Source organism: Phaenicophaeus curvirostris, chromosome Z (genome assembly GCF_032191515.1).
Source record: "Phaenicophaeus curvirostris isolate KB17595 chromosome Z, BPBGC_Pcur_1.0, whole genome shotgun sequence".
In the NCBI taxonomy this organism is placed as follows: Eukaryota; Metazoa; Chordata; class Aves; order Cuculiformes; family Cuculidae; genus Phaenicophaeus; species Phaenicophaeus curvirostris.
Genome location: NC_091431.1, coordinates 32,189,365 through 32,213,211, shown reverse-complemented (window position 1 = coordinate 32,213,211; position 23,847 = coordinate 32,189,365). Strand labels below are relative to the sequence as shown.

The window sequence follows — 23,847 nt, the reverse complement described above, 5'->3', positions numbered from 1 at the left end:
CAGGGAATAAAGGCCATGACGATTTATCAACTGAAGTTGTGCATCCATTCACAGCCAGCTTTGTTAAACTCACTTCCTTTCAGTCACACACAGCTGTGAATGTTGAATTTTGAGGCCTCTGTTTTTCCAGTGTCATTTTTTCTGCATATATTCCCCCAAAACATCTCCTGCATTTATGTGGTAGCACTGCTGATAACCATTGCAAACAGCACCATAGCTATAACAAAAGGATCTCGAAAGACAAAAATCTATGTGAAAAAAATTTGCAAACTCCACAGGAAGATTATTCGGACACATTGTTCAACCAGCTAAGCCATCAGCCAGAAAAACAGGTGAAGTTTTTAGCCACTATTTCCTAGGTGATACACAGCCATTTTCCACAAAGGTGATGATCTCAAACTGCCATTGTTTATAACCATTTGGATTGTTGTGAAAGCACAATAAAGAAGTGTTACAAAGTCATCACTAAAATGAGTTCTATCAATAAATAGCATAAAGAACATCATCCTATTTCTTTTATTTATTTTGGAAACAGGAAATACAAAATACTTGGAAATAATTAATTAAGTAATTACCATAAGTAAATATGATAGAGATCAGTTTCAGGGTAGGAATGTACAGATTCGTGTTCAGAAAAAAAAGCACCTAAGACATGTGGATTGGAATCTATGAATCTGATACAGGCATAATTTATGCCATTAATATGCAAGTATGGCTCTTCATAGAATCATCAGATTGGAAAGGACCCATCGGATCATCAAGTCCAACCATATTAAATCATGCCCCTTAGGGCCTCATCCACCTGCCCCTTAAACACCTCCAGGGAACTCAACCACCTCTCTGGGCAGCCTGTTCCAGTGCCCAATGACCCCTTCCATGAAAAATTTTTTCCTAATGTCCAGCCTAAACCTCCCCTGGTGGAGCTTGAGGCCATTCCCTCTTGTTCTCTCCCCTGTCACTTGGGAGAAGAGGCCAGCACCCTCCTCTCTACAACCTCCTTTCAGGTAGTTATAGAGAGCAATGAGGTCTCCCCTCAGCCTCCTCTTCTCCAGGCTAAACAACCCCAGCTCTCTCAGCCGCTCCTCGTAAGACCTGTTCTCCAGCCCCCTCACCAGCTTCGTTGCTCCTCTCTGGACTCGCTTCAGAGCCTCAACATCCTTCTTGTGGTGAGGGGCCCAGAACTGAACACAGTGTTCAAGGTGCAGTCTCACCAGTGCCGACTACAGAGGGAGAATAACCTCCCTGGACCTGCTGGTCACGTTGTTTCTGATACAAGCCAAGATGCCATTGGTCTTCTTGGCCACCTGGGCACACTGCTGGCTCATGTTCACCCACCTGTCAACCAACACCCCCAGGTCTTTCTCCTCCAGGCAGCTTTCCAGCCAGACTTCTCCTAGTTGGAGAACTTGGCTCTCAAAGTATTATAAGTACTTAAAGGAAAGGATGGATTATACTTTAAAATATATATTTTCCTAAACTGTGATATAAACAATATGGAGCTACAATTAAAATCTGATTTGAAGAACTGATAGTCATGTTCTTCTGTGAGGGGACTGAACTAAAGTGACCTGAATATAACCCCTGGGTCTGGAGACAACTCTAGGCCTTTCCTGGTATTTACTGAGGTAATAAATCAGCATTTCAGTGTACCTGGGCAGTATACAAACCAGCCACGCTCCCATACTCCCATGTCAACTCCCAAACCACAAATTTCAGCTGCAATCCACCACAGAGGAGCACTCCTCTATGCAGAGAAACTGGGAGTTTGTGGTTTTGCTCTGCTGCCAGAGCATTGGAAAGTGGCGACACGAGAGAATGAAGCCTGGCTCACTGCCCCTGCTAGCAGAGTACAGTGTCAACATAGAAAGTAACACCAGAATGCAAAATAGAAAATGCTATATTTTTTATGCCTTTTGCAATTTCCAAACTCTGACATAACTTGCTTGGGCCTTAAATAACTGCTGATTTTTAGTCTTTTTGCTTTCAAAAGAAATGGGAGACTCAGACTGTCAACATTTCCTGTTTATGAAACACACGACTTGTGCAAACTCAAGTGCTGTCAGGCAGCTGTACAGACCCACACATGCATATGCACACAAATACATATTTGCACACAGTTGATACCCTGTACTGTGAGAAAGATAAGAAGAGCGAACAGTCCTAGCAGTTTCCAATTATGTCTTTATGTTTGCACACAGGCAACTGGGTAATATCATTGTCCAAAATACAGGTAGCTAAAAATATTTAGGGTCTCCTTTCTGAACACCTCAATACTTCTGGAAGTCTGGATCACAGTCTCTCAGAAGCCTATCTGATACTGAAAAAGAATGGCTTGTGTCTCACTGTATATATGCTGTACAATGTAGGCTCCTGTAGAGATCAAGCTAGCATTTCCTGAGCTACTCATGGAAACTGAAGCAATACTTTATAGTAACACATCTATATGATGGTATTTAATAAGCCTTGCTGAGTGCTAATTTTCCTGGACAAGGTGCCGTACTTTGGCAGTTAAGTTGCCTGTGTGCACACACTGCCCTGCACCTTTCCAGTGGTACTAGTTTGTTCAGAGCTCACTACAGGCCTCAGACACCACTGCTGTGTAGTGCAGGAAAAGCCAAATTTGCCTAAGTCAAGGAGATGCTAGGGAAAATCAAGAAAAAAGACGAGGCATTTGCTCAGTAATCTTTCCTTTACTATTTTTACATTGAAAACCATATTTAGATTTTGTGTATCTAAGCATAAAGTGTTTTCTAAACCAAAATTCTACTATGGATAGTTCTGAAACACTATCAGCATTTAATAATATTTGACCTTTTTCTGCATGTAGTTTGTAAATAGTGATTATGCTGCTACTTAAGTGACACTTAACTCTTGAAAAATGTGTTAAATTGTTTATTAGAAAATTTCCTATTTAAATATATGCCCTCATTATGATGATCTCACAGTAAAGTCAGCATTTTTTATGAGCCTTTTCAACATAATGACATTTATTTTAAGGCAAAGACCATATTGCTCCTGTGGTGTGCAAGCTGGATAGTAGGAAATGTGATAAAAAGAAAGGTCATGGCAACAGTAGTATAATGATAAATGAATAATTTGATTATTTTCATGGTAAGGATCAATAATGCTTTGCATCTACTGAAACACATAGCCTGGAGGCACTCAGATAATCAATGGCATAAAAGAAAGCCTGCCTTTACCCAGGCTTGCAGTCTCTCTGATCTTTCTTGGGAGGACTCTTGACGCCTCTAATTTATGTCAACTGCATATCAAAGAAATTCCAAGGAGCCTGGGTCATAAAGGGTATTTTAGTGGCAACCACTTGAAGTTTACTTCCATATGATCCTTATGTAACTGTGTTTAAGTACTTCCCCTTCAACACTTAGGAACTCCTAGAAAGTCACAAATGCTATGTGGTACTACGATAACAGTCAGTATCTTACAAAAGGAAGGCTGGTTAGAAGGGACAAATCTTCTAACCTCCTCTTCATTCCCAGCTGACAATAGTCCAAAGACAAGAATTTCAGTCAACAGAGCACAGCAATAAACCCTTCTGCACCACCCAAGAATTCTCTATAATGATGTGCTGGACACTGACGTTTTTAATTTAATACAGCAGCCACTGGAAAAAATTAGTTGTGCATGATACTGGGGAAAGACAGTTGAAGACATAATTTTGTTCAGTAATTTCTCTGTTCATATGCAGTGGAAAAAGGGAGCTGGCATCTTTTTGCTGCCAAAACCTCTTGGGTCAAGGATACTTACTTCATTCTGTCTGTGGAGCTGTTTTTCTCATCAAGGCTTTGCAAGCAAGAAAATAATTCCCAGTGGTAGTCCTACTACTACAGTGTTTGCTGTAACAGCTATTAGTCATTTCTTGACAAATTTTAGCTACTGTATTTTGAATACTCCTATATGCACTCTCTCTCCCTCCTTCTCTTACAGGCATGCAGTCAACATTGCTTTTCTGTCTTTCTTGAAGCTTTCTCATAGAATATTTCTCTTTCCTTTTTAGTAGCTGACTTTCACAAAACAAAAGATGGTGTATAATCCTCTGTAAGGAACTAGGAAAGCATTAACCACCAATTACAGGAATACAGACTGTAGTATGTATAGTTTCAATAATGAGGTAGTAAAACTCATTTTCAGTACCCAGATCATTGTTTCTGAATAGCAGCTGAAGACACAATAGAAATATTGCACATATTAGATCTTTGTTTAACAACAAATGTTTAACACTAGCTAAATCCACAAAACAAATGTACATGTAAAGTTGATCAGGTGGCTCAAGGTCAGGTCTAATTTCCAAGGTCAAGTAACTCTTTCAAAATTCTCTAAGTACATAATCTTAGCACAAACCATCAAAGAGACTTACACATCCTTCGTCTGCTGGCTCTTTTAAAATACTAGTGTTTAGGAGATTAAGTAGAGTCAGCTTTAACAGACAGAGCAATTCTTCTAGATTGCTCAACTTCCCCTCTAACTGGAAGCTGTCTAAGGCTGGGTTTGCAAAATGCTGTTTCTAACTTTAAAAGTGACCTGGACACCATTATTACTTACCAGCTGAAATGCTGGGGTTTGTAACTATTTTCTACAAAGCACTGCAAGGGATGTAAGGTAATGGTTTCGAGCATGAAGTTTCTTAAGACTAATAACCTGAACTTCCACAGGCTTTATCCAATTAGAAACTTGCAAGCCTGAGAGACATGCTTATGATGGGCATTATAAACCGGACATTTCATTCATTTTTGCTGGAAAAGAAACAATTCAAACAATCCCCGTAGGTATAACTGAAAATTTAATATCAGATATAGAATCTCCAATGACTTCTACCTATTTCTACTGTGTTCCCAGGCCTCTTGATCTCTCCTCTCCCAAAAGACTGATGATTCCTGAAGCCTATATACAGGGTGATATGGAGCTGGACTACACTGTCCTCTCTACTTCTAGTGATAAAGTGCTAGAAATTCTAGACATTCTTAATATATTACAAATAGAAAAGCTATATAATACAAAAAATCAGTATTTTTTAAAGCATTGTGGTTTTATCCAATTCCTTGCCCTTGTTTTTTCAAAGCCATTATATACAAGCAAGAACACAGACATCTAGAAAATGACTCTGGAAATAACATTGAAGTATTTTTATTATTCTATAGTTTTCCCTTTTCTTTCTTTTTAAGAAACAAAGTAGTGTTATAGTAATGGCATGACATACCAATCACTTCTAGCCAAAAATATTCAAAACTCTCAGAGGGAAGATTCTACATAAAAATTTTGTGAGCACCTCAGGCTGTGGTCGTAGCCTGTGGGTGTATTTTCAAAATCCATGTCAGCAAAAATTTATAATGCTCCTTTTAGTTGTCTAGGTACCTTTTTAGCTAAATATGTGAACACAGGACACTGGAAGAGTTACCACAATAGTGAATACCAAACTTGTTTGTACAGAAAATCATAAATCCTCCTGTCTCTCTCTCTCATTCAAACATAAATACATCAACCTCCCTCTTCACATGCATTCAGAAGCAGGCACCAGTTCATGCAAATGCTCCTTACCTGATCACATCTCATCAGCCCTAAATATCTGAGAGACTTGCTGCTTTGTGCAATTTGCGTGGCTCCATGGTCTGTGATTTCTTTGCACCATCCAACATCCACTGTCTCTATTGTCATACTGTATCGTCCAATGGCTATTAGAGCTGTAAAGATATTAAAGATATGAACTACATAACTCATGGAGATGGTAAGCTCAGTTTTATCTGTACACTAAATGATGTTGGAATTAGATTTTGAGAAGCAGTTGTCATGTAGCTTGTAAAAGATGTTGTATTTCAGCCTTTTAAACTTTGAAGTAGTTGTCTTTTCAGATTATGAAGACACATTATGTGCGAACACATACGAACACACAGGTAAACAGTTCTTCCTATATATTTTTCTATCAATCAAGAAAAATAAACCATTTAGCATAAATATTCTATAGGAATTCTTTTGATTACTTTTTTTCCCTCACAGCACTCCTCACCACTCAACTGTAACCATTCCTACAGAGCCTGCAAATGTCACATTCACATTTTAGACTTCCTGTTCAGCAGTATTAAATAGCTGGATATTCTCTAACACATAAGAATAATAGACAATGTTCTTGTAATTTAATTACAAATGACACTAAGAATCAATGCCTGCATTACAGATGGCTGAAGACTTAGAATATTCTGTCATAGTGTACTAGATAATAACATATTTATTTTGTACTTCGCAACTCTTTGTCCCAGATTAGAGGACATTTTTCTGGACAACCATAAGAAGAGTGAACAACATTACACTGTAGGCATATACTGCAACAGTTCATCTATCAAAGACATAGAGGGTATGCCATTTTACAACATCAGTGATCATACTTCCAGAAGATTTCAATGTGTGCATCTGCATCCTCACAAGAACACTCTTGGTCAGAGAAAACATACACTATTCATTCTCTATTAGTACCCAAAGGCTGGAGATTAGAGCTGGTGAAAATGTAATAATACTTTGCCCAGAACGTTTTCCTCGCATGAGAAAAATTGTGGTCAGGGACTTTATGAACCACATTTGATGCCTCTGTACTTCTAAGTTCATCTAATCAGTCTTGTAATCCACAAAATGTTTTTGGTTCCACAACATCCTGTGGCAAGTAGTCCCTCAGTTCAGCTACCTTCTCTTTTGAAAATCACCTTCCCTGTTTGCTTTGAATTTGCTCCTAAAACCCAGGACATCCCCTCTTGTGACTGCTTAGTTCCTTTGCAAATGCTTCTGTAAATCCCAACAAACTGTGTCAACCAGGTATTCCTAATTCCTTGGTGAGTTCTTCCAAGTACCATCTGATACAATTCTGAAGCACAACCTTTCCTAACAACAGCTATGTCATCTTCCTAGATACAGCATATTAAATCATGCATTCACTAGTAGTATTTTGTATTATTAGCAATTTTAGTATATATATCATTATATTTAGTATATATTACTATAATTAGTAAATTTGCCTTACAACAGACATCAGGTTTATCAGTTAGCATTTTTCTGAACTTCCTTGAAACTTTATTCGAAATACCTCTGCCAAACAAACCTGTGGTAGCCAAGCAGGTTTAAGTGAAGCATTACAAGGTACAGTTAGGAGTTCAGCTATTTAATCCTTGTATTCTTTTAGAAGTCTTGAATTCACACAGTTCTTCCACTTGTATGAGGAAAATTCTTAAAGCTACAAGTTTCAGGTAAGAAACTGTTTGCATTGCTCAACAGGTCTCCTTCCTCTCTGCCCACAATAATCAGAATACCTTGCTATTCTCAGAAATCCTGGCAGTAATTTAACAAGGAAACATACAGTAGAAACTTTACAAAATAAGTTTGCATTCTGTGACTTAGGTACTTGTAGCATCATCAGCAGAAAAGAAATGTTAAAGGTGTGTTTCAATGCTAATGACAACCAGGCTTAAAAACGCAGTGAGTGCCCAAACAGAAGAACATGATACACTGAAAGTAAGTAGAGGTGGGTACACAAAAATCCACCACATAGTTTAAAGATGCTGGCTTTGACATACGAAACTCTGTATCTGAGTATTTAACAATTCATCCAACTATTTTCTCTCCTTTTTTTCATAGTCCCATTTATTTTGGCAAAAGCAAGTTTTCATATCTCTTTTTCCAGTGCTGGGTTGGTGGAATGAAAATCAATTGATGTACAGATCCTATATAGCTGAAGATAAAGTGCATTGTCTCACAGTAATTGGAAAATCATCCCCATAGCCTTGAGGTATATTAAACAAAAAATTTTTCTGGTTGTAAAGATACTTTGTTGTAGTTGAGAGGGTGAACGGACATATGCAAGACCAGGTTTGCAGGCAGAATTAGTATCTTTTAGAAGACCAGCTGGAATACTTGGAAGAATAAGACAAAATTAGTGCATAGTGCACCCTCATTAAAAGCAAATATTTGGAACTGATTAAGTTAAACGGACATAACTAAATGCATCTCTTACTACAGGCAGAAATGACTGTCTTAGAGAGGAAAGGACTCCATTTAGCTGTATGTAAACTGTGAAAGCAATGGTTGCAATGTGAATATTGCCATGGTTAATTACTCCTGGACCTGATCTAAGCAGGCACTGACTGCTCATACATAACAAAACTTTGCAGGATTTGTTTGGAAAACTACAACCGTCAGTTCATCATCTCCAGGCTTTCCTCCTTGATTTTGTACATATACAAAAAAAAAACCCCAAATAAACCAGAAACGGGTATTACACTAATAAGTAAAAAAATTTCCTTAATCTAACATATGTAATTTAGTCGTAACCATTCCCAAGTATGAGATCACTACAACAGAAGAAACCAACATACATATCTTTGGTATGAATTCTTAATTTATTTCTAATGCATTTTTAAATCTGGAAACAAATACTCCAGGTTTTGCACAATTTTACCAGATTATATTTTTTAGAAATGTTCTGTATTAAGCACAATTACATCAAATTTAACATATTTTTACTGACATGTACCTACTACCACAATACAGTACTTCCTTAATCAATGAATCCAAGTGCAATTTAAGTGAAAATAAACCTCTATGAGGTTTAACTGTGTTGTTTTTTTCCTAGCACCATATAACACACTGCATATATCAAAAACACTGCATTTGGTTGGCCTTCAGTGAGGACTGAATAGAAATGTTTTTAAAAATCGATTATTACTGATATCATGTTGACACCAGAGCATTACACATATATATGAATTCATGCAAAAAAGCATTCTAGTACTTTTTAAAGTTCTTTTCATCATTAATGTCAAAAGCATTTGAATATGCAAGAATTAGAATTTAAAATTTCTAACCTCTCTAAGGATTTTACCCAGACTAGAAATCAATCAGTCAACCAAGTCCTACCAAGTAACAGTCCTTTTATGGAACTTCCCATTACCTTTTATTTATCATATAGCTAAAAGCTATTAAGGTGGCTTTGACAACCATCTACTAGCTTCTTCCTGTAATAAAGAGGAAGAAAACTGTACATTTAGATGTTAGGAAAATAGTGTAACTGTTCAGCTTAGTGGACTGTAAAATATTCTTTCTGGTGGAGTTATGCAGTTACTCTCATCTGCTTGAGTTATTTAAAATATGAGTGGACAAAGCTCTGGAGAGGCTACAAAGAAAATGTGCAAGATGGAGTAACCTAATTTAAATGGTCTTTTCTATTTTTCATTTACAATTGAATTTGAAACAAAAGAGAAAGATGTAAATTATGTGGATAAGTTACAAACATTTGAATGCATTGAAGCTTTACCAGTTAACAAAATTAGTTTGATATTCCACTTCAGTGATTTCTGGAAAAGCATTTACAAATTAGCCCACAATTAGACACAAACACTTGCCAATTGTAAAGTAGAGTTTACTATACAGATAATATACCACCAAATGGTTTTAATATATTATTACATTTGCATATTAAAACATTATATACGCTAACAATAACCTCTACATTATACAACAGCTTAAGTATTGAATAGTTAACATAAATATCATTTATACGTAGAAAAGGATCTTCTTTACAAGCGATTATCTATAAAAACTTATTTTCAGAACATTTCTCAGTGACTTCATTTTTTTTTCCTGAATTAGAGCAACAGAATTTGATACTTCAGAGCAAATCTTGATGCCATAAGCGAAGGCTTAGGAGTTTTGTCCACATGATACTAACAGATATGATTTTACCCTCTGTATTGATGAGGCTGATGGTTATCTGCAGTACAAATCATCTGAGGTCTTGCTATATAGCTAATCTGTTATATGCAGAGGCACAGTACATACCTAATTCCATCCCCACGTGTCAAAAGATGTTTTTCTGCTGTAACTACAGACTGAAGAAATCACTGCTCGAGTTCTCTGTTACTTTGCTCACCCAGCACAGTAATCATAGCTCAAAATTCACATTTTTCCTGCCTTAAATGAATAATATTTGGATAAAACTCAGTGCATGATGCAACTTTTGATACAATTCATCTGCTTCTATTTCAAACTTAAAAGGATATTTTGATGACTAAATAAATGTTCATCATATACAGATATAAATTATGCACTGTAGTTCATCTGCTACCTAATAATGGTATATCATTCCAAAGTTTTAGTTTGTGCTACTCAAAAGCTCAGGCTTTTGCATGTCCAACTGACAGGTAGTATGACATGTATGTTTTTCTTTTATAATCATCATCTCGCGTAACAGCTGCAATGCAGCCATGAAATGGAAAAACAAGAGAGACAGAATCTCTGTAAGACTTGGCTTTCTACCAGGGAACTCAGCCAATCCCATTTACAATCAAACACATAAATACATTCCCGGTTTTAACTGTATAAGCAATTCCCTTGAAATAAAAGTAAATACATAAGTAGAGGAGGCAACCAGGAACTTTACTGTTCTCATAATCAAATGTGAACCATAGTACCCTAAATAGTTTCCCTTACAGTACCTATATCCATGCAATAAACAAACATGGAAGAAATTAAGACTTTTTCGTCATGGTATGGCAGTGACACAAAAGGGAGATTGGTCACTGTTATATTTTTTTAACACTAGTGGTATTTTAATATTTACAGCAAGTGCCCAGAGAACACAGCAACCAGAAAAGTATGTAAATAGGTAAAGATTTAGGCTCTTGTAAATCCTAAATGTTAGGAAAAAAGTTACCCGGCCTAAATAATCTTCCTGATGGAATGCTGTCTAATCTCTCTGAACAACAAGCCTGCATTTTAACATATTTGGCGTATTTTGATTTTTTCTAGTGTCTTCATCTGCCTCAGGCTGCTTGAGGTCTCCTGTGGTAATTTTATTGTTATATCTTTATCTATATGTGGCTATAAGCAACATTTCTTGAGAATGAAGTATGGGACTGCAATAAAATGTAGAAAGATGTAGGGGCATGACCATACTGGGAAACTAATCTAATAAGACACTTCAAGGAAATGAAAAGGAGACACATAGCATCCCTTGAGCAAATCTGTTTTCTTTAGGAGTTTAGGAACTCCGGTTAAATCCCTTTTCTCTGGATGAAATTGTGACCTTTGTTTGGAAGTATGTTGACAAACCACTCAACTAGTGATACGGCTGACTACAAATATGTTTGAAAGATATAACATATGCATTTTTAAAACAATGTATTTCTGGTTTCCCTTTTGAAAATAAAATCTCATTATTTAAAATATTCGTTACCTAAAGAAGCCTAAAGGAAATCCCTGGAGGCGAGAAAAGTCCCAAGGAACTTAAATGACCTAATGCCTGTGAAAGGGAAGATAGAATCATAGAATCACAGAATAACCAGGTTGGAAGAGACCCACCGGATCATCGAGTCCAACCATTCCTATCAAACGCTAAACCATATCCCTCAGCACCTCATCCACCCATGCCTTAAACACCTCCAGGGAAGGTGAATCAACCACCTCCCTGGGCAGCCGGTGCCAGTGCCCAATGACCCTTTCTGTGAAGAATTTTTTCCTAATGCCCAGCCTAAATCTCCCCTGGAGGAGCTTGAGGCTATTCCCTCTTGTCCTCTCCCCCGTCACTTGGGAGAAGAGGCCAGCACCCTCCTCTCTACAACCTCCTTTCAGGTAGTTGTACAGAGCAATGAGGTCTCCCCTCAGCCTCCTCTTCTCCAGGCTAAACAACCCCAGCTCTCTCAGCCGCTCCTCATAAGGCCTGTTCTCCAGCCCTTTCACCAGCTTTGTTGCTCTTCTCTGGACTCGCTCCAGACCCTCAACATCCTTCTTGTGGTGAGGGGCCCAGAACTGAACACAGTGTTCGAGGAGCGGTCTCACCAGTGCCGAGTACAGAGGGAGAATAACCTCCCTGGACCTGCTGGTCACGTCGTTTCTGATACAAGCCAAGAAGCACTTAAGGGGCTATAGATACAGTCACAGACTGCAGAATATATATGTCAAATACAGATTAGAGGTAAAATTCACTTAATGTTTTGCTGCAACAGGTTGATATGGGAAAACTCAAGAGGCTAGAAAACTCATTTTGTTTCACTTATTAAGTATATATTAATACAAAGTTATAACCTATTACATAATAATAAGTATATGATTATACACATATAAAATCTATCCATATATCAATAATATTACAGCAAGTTATTATCCATCTTTCATTACTCCAGACTTCTAGTGAGGGAATTCAGCTTAGCAAGTCCCAATTTCACAGAAGAAATAAAAATCAGGATGTTTAGATGTTGATTATCAACCCCCCGAAATTTTAGTTAGTTCTTAGTTACACAGGAGTGCAAAAGAGTGGGTGGAGACAGAAGAAGATGTTTACACAGCAAAGGCATTTAAATGTTTAGCCAGTTCAGTGGTGGAATTAGTCAAGAGAAGAGAAGGCCTGTTTGGAGAATGACAGAAAGTAATCCTAAATGATGTGGGAAAATACTCTTCTGAAAATCTAGCTTTGTCCTTTCACCTAAGGATTCTGGCTACTGTATTATTCTGATTAATACCGAGTGACTTAGAAAGGCTGCTTGAAGGTCTGCAAATAGTTGCTGAGGCAAAGGATGACATTTTGCTGAGGCACTGACACAGGTTGCTCAGGGAAGTTGCAGGTGTCCCATCCCTGGAAGTGGTTCCAAGACCAGGCTGGATGGGGCCTTGAGCAACCTGGTCACTGAAGGTGTCCCTGCCCATGGCAGGGGTGGTAGGAATTAGATGATCTTTAAGGCTCCTTCCAACTCAAATCTCTATGATTCTATGATTTTATGATCTGTGACAGAGTTCTATACTCATTCTGCCACAGAGGGAAAATGTTGAAAAACAGAGGTCCTAAGCTGAAGAACAACAGAATGGTGCATTTTGCTCTTTCAAAATGGACGACTCCTAAAATTCATCAATTTGAAAGACTACACATCAAAAAGATTAGACGACTAGAGGAAGGATATGCATAACACCATACTACATCTGTGTTGTTCACTGAAGAATTTCACGCTTTTTGATTGTGAAAAGAGAACAACAACCAGTTAAAACATGATTCAGTGTCACATCTCCTAAGATTTTATGAACTTAGCAGAAAATAGAATACGACAGACACATTTTTAGTACATAAAATAGTCAAATGGAGACAAAGGAGCCAAATAACTAATAGAAAATAAAAGAATGCTTACAAAAATAAAATTTTCAGTATACAATCTAAAAATGTAAGAAAATGGCTATTGAAAGTTTTGATTTAGATTGTAAAACTCCTGGTGTATTAACTGTTTGTGTCTCAATAGGAATATGGGCTTGACAGAACAGCACTGAACAAACCAAAAAAATTTCTGTGGTCTTCAAGGCACTATAAAAAGACAGCTAAGAGTGTGAAAGTGCTAGACAGAACAGAAGATGAGGGATTACATGAAATATAAAACATTTTGAAATAAGAAAAGAGCAGACGAGAACAAAATCAGAATTAAGTGGAAGAAGAAAAATTTCTACACATATATAAATAGACATATTGGTACAGCCCGCATAAATTGATGAGTGCATGATAACATAGATTATGAAAAACTTCATTAAAACACTTTACAGCCCTCAGATATCATGCCTGACACATGATGTTTCCTCTATAACTGCTTTTGGGCTACATTTTTTTTTTCATCTTTTTCTTAAAAAAATAAATATGTTGGCATTAAACATTGTATTGTGCTTGCCTCCCACAAATCTGTAACAATTTGGCTGTGTAGTGAGCTACTAAAAATGTAAACAAACAAACCACTTTGACGCCAATCCTCAATATATCCCACGAACCACCACAGATCCTGATCGACAATTTTGTCTGCAAAAGGTCTATGTGTTTAATACTGGTCCAACAGCTACTTCCCACAGTCTTAAGGACAATAGTTTAAAAGCCATTATTTCAGAAAGAGGAGTTTCAAGAAGTCCATAAAGGGAACAAAGAAATTATTCAGCTTCAGGTGGCAGAAAAGTCAGAATTGGTCTAAGACATACTGAGGAAATGAAGATATTTTTAGACTTTTAATTAGAAAAGTAATCTAAAAAATACTAGCAATAAAAGACATTACCAAGTGATACTGAAATACCATTATGACATTTCCACAGCATTAAAAAAGAAGTTTGAAACACAGCATACACACAAATTTTATTCATGTGCATCACCACTAACCTTTCACTTGTTTCTTACTTTTCAGACACTTAAAATTTTGTTTTGAGCTTCTACCTTATTTAGCTAGAGGAAAGTAACTTTGCACACTAGTTTTGTCTTCTTTCTTCCACAACAATTTTTTATCTGTGGAACCAACATTAATAAGGCTATTACATTTAGAAAGTTTCTCAAAAGACCTATAGCTAGTGAGACTTCGAAGTGGTTGTAGTGAGGCAGGTGTTGGTCTCTTCTCCCAAAATACGAGTGTTAGGATGAGAGAAAATGGCCTCAAGTTGTATCAGAGGAAGTTTAGGCTAGATATTATGAAATGTTACTTCCCTGAAAGGGTTGTCAAGCACTAGAATAGGCTGCCTAAGGAAGCGATTGAATCACCATCCTTGGAGGTATTTAAAAGATGTGTAGATGTAACACTTAGGGACATGATTTAGTGGTTACCTTGGCAGTGTTACGTTTATGGATGCAATGTATGATCTTAAGGGTCCTTTCCAACTCAAATATTCTACGATTCTATGAATTAAAAGAATTTGGACAACCATACCTATGGGAGAGCACAGTTCTTCCTAAATTGTATCTGACTGCAAGCAACATCTTTTTTAAGACAGTTATCTGCCGATGCAATTATTCAGAACTAGAATCATTGAATAATAGAATCACTAGGTTGGAAAAGACCTTTAAGATCATCAAGTCCAACTGTATCTGTCCACTACTAAATCATTTCCCTAAGCACTTCATCCACCTGTCTTTTAAATACCTTCAGGGATGGTGACCCAACCACCTCCTGCCAGTGTCAGCCTCTGCCAGTGCCTGATAACCCTTTCTGTGATTTTTTTTTTTTTTCTGATAGCCAGTCTGAACCTTCCCTGGCACAGTTTGTGGACACTGTCTCTCATCCTATCACCTATCACTTGGGCGAAAACACCAACACCTACCTCTCTACAACCTCCTTTCAGGGAGTTGTAGACAGTCCTCCCCTCAGCCTCCTCTTCTCCAGGCTAAACAATCCCAGTTCCCTCAGCCGCTCCTCATAAGACTTGTTCACCAGCCACTTCATCAGCTTCGTTGTTCTTCTCTGGACATGCTCGAGGACCTCAATGTCTTTCTTGTAGTGAGAGGCCCAAAACTGAAGACAGTTTTGGAGATGCAGCCTCACCAATACTGAGCACAGGGGCAGAGTGACCTCCCTGGTCCTGCTGGCCACATGGTTTCTGATAAAAGCCAAGATGCTATTGGCCACCTTGGCCACTTGGGCACACTGTCAAACTAATACATAGAGTGCAATACAGGAGGAACAAAGTTGTTTCTACTTCCACTGCTGAGAGGGGAAAACCAAGTATGACAGGAGAGGTTAAGAAATCAGGATATGGCAAGATGATATGAATATAGGCAGTGATAGTATCTATTTTACAAACTTAAGCTTGTGCAGACTCCTTACGTAAGTATGCCTGGGTACATTTCTACATGTCTGGTCAAGACAGCTCTGTGAATCCCACTTGCTGTTTAAGGCTTTATCAGCAGAAGTACAAACACTTAATTTTGTCAAGCACAGCTGAATCTTCACAAACAGAGGAGACTGGGCAACCATGGAAGAATGTGCAAAGAAGGTTCATGCAACTAATTCAAGGTCCAAATTAACCTTCTACATATGCAATATTATATGACAGAATCATACGTATATTTGCCAAAGATGTAGCCCAATGTCACTTTTTTATTAAAATAAGATTGAAATACAATATATATATTTATATATATATAAAAAATATATATTTTATATATACATGCTTTTTTATATATATATATGTGGGTGCATATACCTATTTGCATTTATTTTATTTTGATGAATTCTGAAATTGATATAATTCTCCTATCAAAATTGTTGAATTGAAGTACATTACTGAAAGCATCTTTTCAATCTTTAAGATATCCAAAAAGGACAACAAAAAAAATGCAGTGGCTCACTACTCTGATTGTTTCCTATTATGTTGATTGTTTCTTAGGTCCTAAACCACAGCATGACGTTACAAACCACATAAGCTACAACAAATCTATACTATCAGGGAAGGACAAACTGTCAAATGCAATTCTGCATTTTTCTATTTTTGTCAGCATGTATCACTCCATAGCCCAACATAAATTAACTTTAACAGAGGATTTTGCGTCTGTTAACACAATATTTAATATGTTCCAATACACTTATTTTGTTCTGCTTTGGAAAACACAGTCAGAGAAAAGTGATTTAACTTGCCATTTATTTCATTATGAGTAATGAAACTGAGGTTGTTCATATAAATCAATACAACTGGATGTGGAAAGTGAGTACAACTGACAGGGAGAAATGAAGATAATTTAAAAAGGTTACATACTGTGAATCATCACGAGCAAGGTTGAAAAATAATGAAGGAACTACTTTCAGGGAACACTTTTTGAAGATCCTTGCTGTTTAATATCTGAAATCTGTTGTGAATATTCTAGTACGACAGCTAGAACTGAGTTTCCATAGAAAAAAGGATTTTATCTGCAAATTTTTAAAGAATATTCCACTGCAGTCATCAAACTGCCTTCAAATAATGACACTTACAGTACATTTGCAAGAAGTTTGTAGCTGAACAGTTACACAATCTTCCTTAGAAAATAACATTTCCAACATTAATTAGCTATCCTGTATAATGAATACAATGAAACTCTCAAAATTAGCAAAGTGTAATCATCTAAGGAACTCTTCAAACAATAATTAGCATAATGAAATGCAAACAAAAAATGCTAGCTCCTAAGGGTTTGAAAAATTTTTTTGTTTAGTATTTCTGCAGTGTACTTCACATTTAGGCATCTAGTCTACTCCCTTAATAATAAAGGCCATTTTCTTGGGAACTATACAGGAAAGTCTTTTTAGCACAGTAGAACCTTTTGTCTTTGAAAAAAAATGCATTTTTATCTAACCAGATAAGAAAATACAGAAATGTTTATACCAATCAGGTGATTTCTAATTACTCATAGTAAAGATTAATAAAATTCCAAATTTACAATATAAAAATGGTTTAAAAAAATAAAATGCACAGCCATGCTGCTTGCTAAAGTGACTGTGTATGTGGACATTAATTTTCCTTTTGTCTGCTTAATTTAACATGGAAGTTTCTCCCTTTTATCTTGTTATGTAAGAATGTAACATTACCTAATAACCTAATTCAGGACACTTTGTTTAAAAGAAACTAAAAACTGTAATAAAAGTTAAGTAAAAACTTTTTAAAAAAATCATCTAGATAAAGAACTGGCATACCTACCGACAACAGTTGATAATTTTTTTTCCTATTTTGTGTTGGGTATTAATTTTTCCAAAAAGCAGAATGCCTTAATACTGACAGAGACACTCTTTGTTTGCAAACTGGGATATAACCAGTGGCCTAAATATAAGGTCAATGAAAGCTGTATACTGGGAACTATCCAATTCAATAATAAAGTGTCTATTTGAGTGTCAGCTATTTCTTTTCTTTACAGTTTGTGCTGTCATGGCAATAAGATTTTTTGATCAACAAACTATTAAATATTCTTTATGCAGGTCTGAAAATCATATTAAGCATAAGTTTGCCAAAAATGATAGGCAATGGCTATAAGAACTATCCATAATGAAGTCTGGAAGGAAGAACGTGTTCCCTGATTAACTGTAGATATGACATTACTCTATACTGTTTCAAAGTTTTTAATAACATTTAATGTATTCATTTACATACACACATACACTCTAAATTACTAAACTATTGAATGCAAGCTTAAGAGAAAGTCATCTTAGTAATGACAGCAAGATTCATATAGAAACAGATCTTAAGTCAGATAACCATGGGAAGTTTCAGGTTCTGATATCTTCCCTCATAAATAAAGTTTAAAACTTGCAGTCTAAAAATGGTACTATGAAAAATCTACTGGGTCTACATTTAAGTATTTCAGAAAACCTGGAGATCTACAGGCCAGTCAGTTTCATCTCTGTACCTGACAAGTTCACGGAGTAGATCCTCCTGGAAACTCTGCCAAGGCAGATGGAAAATAAGGAGGTGACAGTCAAGATGGCTTCACTAAGGACAAATTGCGCCTGACAAATCCGGTGGCCTTCTACGACAGGGCTATGACATTGGCAGATAAGAGAAGAGTAATAGACATCAGCTACCTGGACTTATGCAAAGCATTCAACACTATCTTGCATGACATTCTTGTCTGTAAATTGGAGCAACAGGGATTTGATGGATAGTCCACTTGGTAGATAAAGAATTGTCTGGATGGTCACACTCAGAGAGTTGTGGTCAATAGCTCAATGTGCAAGTGGGGGCCGGTAAGGAGTGACATACCTTAGAGGGTGGCACTTGGAGCAGTGTTTAATATCTTTGCTGCAAACATGGACAGTAGGATTCAGTGCATCCTTAGCAAGTTTGCCAACAGCACCAGGCTGTGTGGTGCATTTGACATGCTGGAGGGAAAGGATGCCAGCCAGCGGGCCCTGGACAGGCTTGAGCGGTGGGCCAGTATGAACCTCATGAAGTTCAACAAGACCAAATGCAGGGCCCTGCACCTGCAGTCAGGGTAAGCACACATACAGGCTGGTCATTGAATGGGTTGAGACTAGCCCTGAAGAAAAGGACGTGTGCACGGTGGGTGGATGAGAAGCTCAACATGAGCCAGCAATATGTGCTTCTCATCCAGAAATCCAACTGTATCCTGAGCTGCATCAAAAGAATTGCGACTAGCAGATCAATGGAGGGTTTTCTGCCCCTCTACTCTGCTTTTCTGAGATCTCACCTGGAATACTGTGTTCAGCTCTGGAATCCTCAGAGCAGGAAGGACATGAATCCATTACAGTGAGTCCAGAGGAATCACCACAAAGATGATCAGAGGGCTGGAACATGTCCCATAGAAGTACAGACTGAAAGAGGTGGGCTTGTTTTGCCTAGAGAAAAGGAGGCTCTGTGGAGACCTTGTGAGCAGCTTTCTAGTACCTAAAAGGGGCCTACAGGAGGAGCCTCTTATCAGGGAGTGCAGTGATAGGATGAGGGGTAATAAGCTGAAAGAGGGGAGATTTTGATTAGATACGAGGATGATTTTTTTTCCTGTGGGGGTGGTGAGGCTCTGGAACAGGCTGTCTGGAGAAGTCATGGATATCTCGTCTCTGGAGGTGTTGAAGGCCAGGTTGGATGAGGCTTTAAGCAACCCAATCTAGTGGAAGGTGTCCCTGCCCACAGCAGGGGGTTTGGAACTAGACGATCTTTAATGTTCCTTCCAACTCAAATAATTCCACAATTCTATTAAGCAAATATGTATTTACTAAAAAAGGGGGGAAATATGTGAAGTGGATTTTGAGTTTGAAGTGATTAAAGCTCTCTAAATTACATAAATGTAAGATACAGCCATTCTATGATCCTATGATTCAGATTAATGAGTCCAAAATCTTGCTTTGCTTTCTGTAAGAACAATCTTCTTTGGAACATTGAAGCAGCCTGTCCTATTATCAGGTAACATTTCTCAAAAATTAAGTAAACTTTACCTCATAGCAAGGGTCCAAACATTCAGAAATTATCCCAGTGAACAGTGGTGTACATGGAAACATATTAGAGAGTGACAAGCATTTATCTGAAGCACATCTGAGGAAGGTTTGCAGTCTGATGTATAAGCAGTCACACAGGCTGAAGAAATATGTGCTCCTTTCTGGTGGAAGAATAATTCTTTTTAATATTATTTATGCTTTTGAGTATGAATTTTAGAATGTTATGAGGAAGAACATGGTGAATCATTCTCTGTCTCATAATCCAGAAGGGTAATCAGTTGTAGTGTTAGCGAAACAGTGACCATGAATGTGAAAAGCAAAACGTTACTACCTGAAATTTCCAGACATTTTCTCAGCAGATAAATTCACTGTTCTTTGGCTTGTCCTCTGACAGCTTTTACAGGGACTGTACTGCTCTATGTTCCATTCTAGACCAATTGGTGTATGGGTGACACATTCTTGCTGAATATTCTTGGTCAAGAAGTTCCAAGTGTATGCATCTATAAGGGCAATTTTCTTGTGGGAGATATGTTGCCAAGTTATTTCCAAACTTCTGTTTAATTTGCATGCTACTGAAATTCCTGAAGTATTGCTATTTAGTTGAATTCTGTGTTCACAAAAACGACTGACCAGGCACGAAGGAGAAAAAAAGAAAAGGTCAATGTAATTGACATTTAAGCTCAAATCCATAGTCCCTCTTTTTTTTCCAGAGTAAGAGTAGAAAAAGTAAAACAAACTTTTGTCAAGGGGTTAAAGAAGTATTTTTCCCCCTCTCTGCTAGCCTTAAGTTTCTGCAAACATTAGTGAGAAATATCAACAATGTTGCTACAGATAATTTCAACACTGAACACACCTTTGTGAATGTACTGTAAAAGAAATTGATCCTTGTAATAGATCAATATCTCTGTTTTTCACAGCTGTGAGCATTGTTTTTATTCTGGATGTCTTTTGTTCTCCTGTATCGCAGACAATATGTCCCTAAACCTGAAATGGACTTCCACTAGATTTTGTTGTTATTGCATTTTGCCTCACCATCTCTGTCTTCAATCATATTGACAGTAATTGTTTTAAACTTCTTTTCATCCAGAACTCTGTGCTTACTGCTATAAACCTCTATCCCCTGTACTTAAACTTTTTGATTGTTCAAAAGTAATATAACGCTGCATAGGATCTACCTTGTAAAATTCATTAAAAGCTAGGAAATCAGTCAGGACGCTGCCAGGTAACAGTATCTTCTTATAAGTCTATATGTGAAAGCTCTTCTTCTGGCCTTTTGAAACCATTTTTTAAAAATATCTTCTGTCAATCTGTCTATCACTTTGTATTTTCTCTCAGCCCTTTTGTTGCTCAGAGTAGTAATCAAGAACATCACACCTCCTAACATATAAGTAATCATGAAAACTAAGTACTAAATCTGTAAATTGAGCAGTAAAACTCAACATGGAATCAAACCCAAAAGAACACCCAACCCAAAAGAACAATAAGCATATACTATTAACTACTGTCTTACTTCCAATGCAAGTGACATTAAAATTAAGTAATTAAAATTATCCATACATCTACTTCTAAATTTATTTTGGCAAACAAATTATATCCACAAATCTCTTAAGCTGCAGAATCCCACAGGAAATGAGTAAGAAGTCATTGAGAGGTTAGCATCGTATACATTTGAGAGGTATGTGGAGTAGTCAACTTTTAAGAAAGGTAAACTGGATAGAAGTCTTTATACTCTTTCACCACACTCCACAACACTGACATATTATAAATTCTGGAAACTGAAGCTACTTCACTAAAGCAAATCTTAACTTGGAGGGGAAAAAAATATTGTATTTATTCACATACAGAAAAGGTTTTATATTTGTACACCAGCTAACTTCTGCTAGTGGTGGGAGAGACAAATCTGTTGTAGCTGATGATCTTGATTTACCCACTAGTTTTTTTTTTTTTCCACCAAACTTTAAGCAGAAGAAATCTATGGACTTGTTTCTCTTTTGCTGTTGCCCTATTACTATTCAAAGAATGATAGATCCATGCCAAGGAAGGTAAAAAAAAGTAAAAAGTATATTGATAGAGGTTTGGAAATGTCAAACTTTCTCTGTTCTTCCACAGACCTTATGCCAATATCAGTCCTCTAAGAGGACAGATAATTCCAACAAATGAAACCTCCAAACTGCAACACCTCTTCAGTCTTCTAAACTTCAGTGTAAGCAATGAAAAAGACAATTAACTTTCCCATAATGGCTTCAATGAAAAAAGCCCCAGCTCCCTCATCTTCCTGTTTTCTTTGAAATGGTGCGTGTTTCTGACTGATTATATTGGAGAATGGCATTATCACAGACCATTAATATAACATATTCCTTTACTGAAAACCTTCCATTAAGATGGCAAGGTAGGAATTTAGTCTTAACTTGTACTTACAGGTACATCACTGGTACATGTTCCCTTTTTGTCTAAAAATTCATATAATTTTCCATGCAATTCAAATTGCTTTAAATAAATATTCCTTTCCTGGGATGTCCATGCACATAGAAAGTAACTTTTCCTCCTATTTTGGTCTCAAAAAGCTAAACAAACCAAATTGATTATGTTTTCTTGGCAAAAACTACAGTGAAAGTTGTAAGAGCAGTAGATGATTTAGAAGGAGACAAGTCATAACTGTATCATAAACAGATGGCCCCTGTAAGGATTGATAAATAGTACAGTAACCAACAGGCTATTGTTTGATTAATTAATCCAGTCATGTATAAGTATATTTCATTGTGTATCAAGTTATATCTTGGTTGCAATTTTAAACTCAGTAAAGGAGAAGCAGAAGCCTGAATTATGCCAGTCACAAATTCCCCTTATCCTTCTGGTAGCCAGAGGTGACAGCATAACACAAAGAGATGATAGTACAGCCAAGATGATTAAAAGTTGTAACACAACTGCATTGTAAATCTGTCATTAGAAAAAAATAATTGCTTATAATGTGAAGTTTTCTTCATATTTTCCAAATGCAACAACGAACTCATCCATATTTCAAGAATACCACTCAATTTATGACTGCATGATTAGATTAAGACAGAATGAACACAGATTAGCTTCTTGTTGGTATAATGTTGTGGTTTACACGGTGCTCTGTGGACAGTAGGAATCTGCAATACTTCTGAAGGGTCCATGGAAGACTCAAATGTAACATACAGTAATCTATACATATTTCTAGAATGCCCATATTTCCATCAGTAAATTTTTAGAGATCCACAAATTAAAGAAAGCTGAACACCACTACTAGGAACCAACAGGTACATCAACGTAGCCATATTTAAAAGAAAAGTGCATTTATATTTTGTATAAATATATTTGGGGTCTAGAAGAGTTTGTCGACAATTTTATTGTCACATTTAAAGCAGCAAATACACCACATTATACCTATCAAACTCATGCATTTATTAAATGCACAAATGTATAAACGTACTAATCAAATCTGCATGGACATCTTAAAAAGATTAACAATGAACCCAAAGAACCAATTGCTTCATCATTTGGCTCAAAATTTCTGAAGATTTAAAAGAAACACTCCCTGCCCTCAAGCATTCCACAGACACCCACTCTTTGTTTAAAAAGACTCAATAGAAAGAAAAAATGTGAACATTGCACTTACAAAGACAGACACTCTGTGGTTCATTTGGAGATTAAAGTCCAGGATCCTGACACACTGAATGAAATCATCAGTCTTTTACAATGAGATACTATAGTATCTTTGTCTATTCTAGTTGTTGGAAGTTAGCTGTTGTACTAAATTTAACTTATAGGCCAAAAAGTGCCTAGAGAAATTATCTGGACCAAAATCATACAAGGTCTTACAGTAAAATCAACATCTTTGAAAGTCTTGAATGCAATTAAAAACTACTTAAAAACTAGATCATGCTCTGGAGTATCCATCAATGTTCTGTAGAGAATCCATTGAAACAGCTGGCAGCAATATTCTGTTCTAGCCAGAACTTTACAACAAGTTTCAAACATAGCATCAAGAAGGGCACGCTTGCTTAATATGCTCTCAGTCAACAGCTGAAGACAAGAATCACTGAAGTGGAAAGAACAACCAGGTAAAAAATTTGAAGCCTGCTCACTAAACATAATTCTTGCTTTATTTATCTCTATTTAATAATTTCAAAGCAGAGAA

General features: G+C 36.9%; 1 protein-coding gene across 1 annotated transcript in view; it reads right to left on the bottom strand.

The window, feature by feature from the left end:
- FBXL17 (F-box and leucine rich repeat protein 17) overlaps positions 1 to 23,847 on the bottom strand; it is a 304,655-nt gene that overhangs the window by 9,964 nt on the left and 270,844 nt on the right. Inside the window, exon 8 of the mRNA XM_069879953.1 lies at positions 5,554 to 5,696. Within this exon, the coding sequence (XP_069736054.1) occupies positions 5,554 to 5,696 (143 nt within the window). The remainder of the gene's footprint in view (positions 1 to 5,553; positions 5,697 to 23,847) is intronic.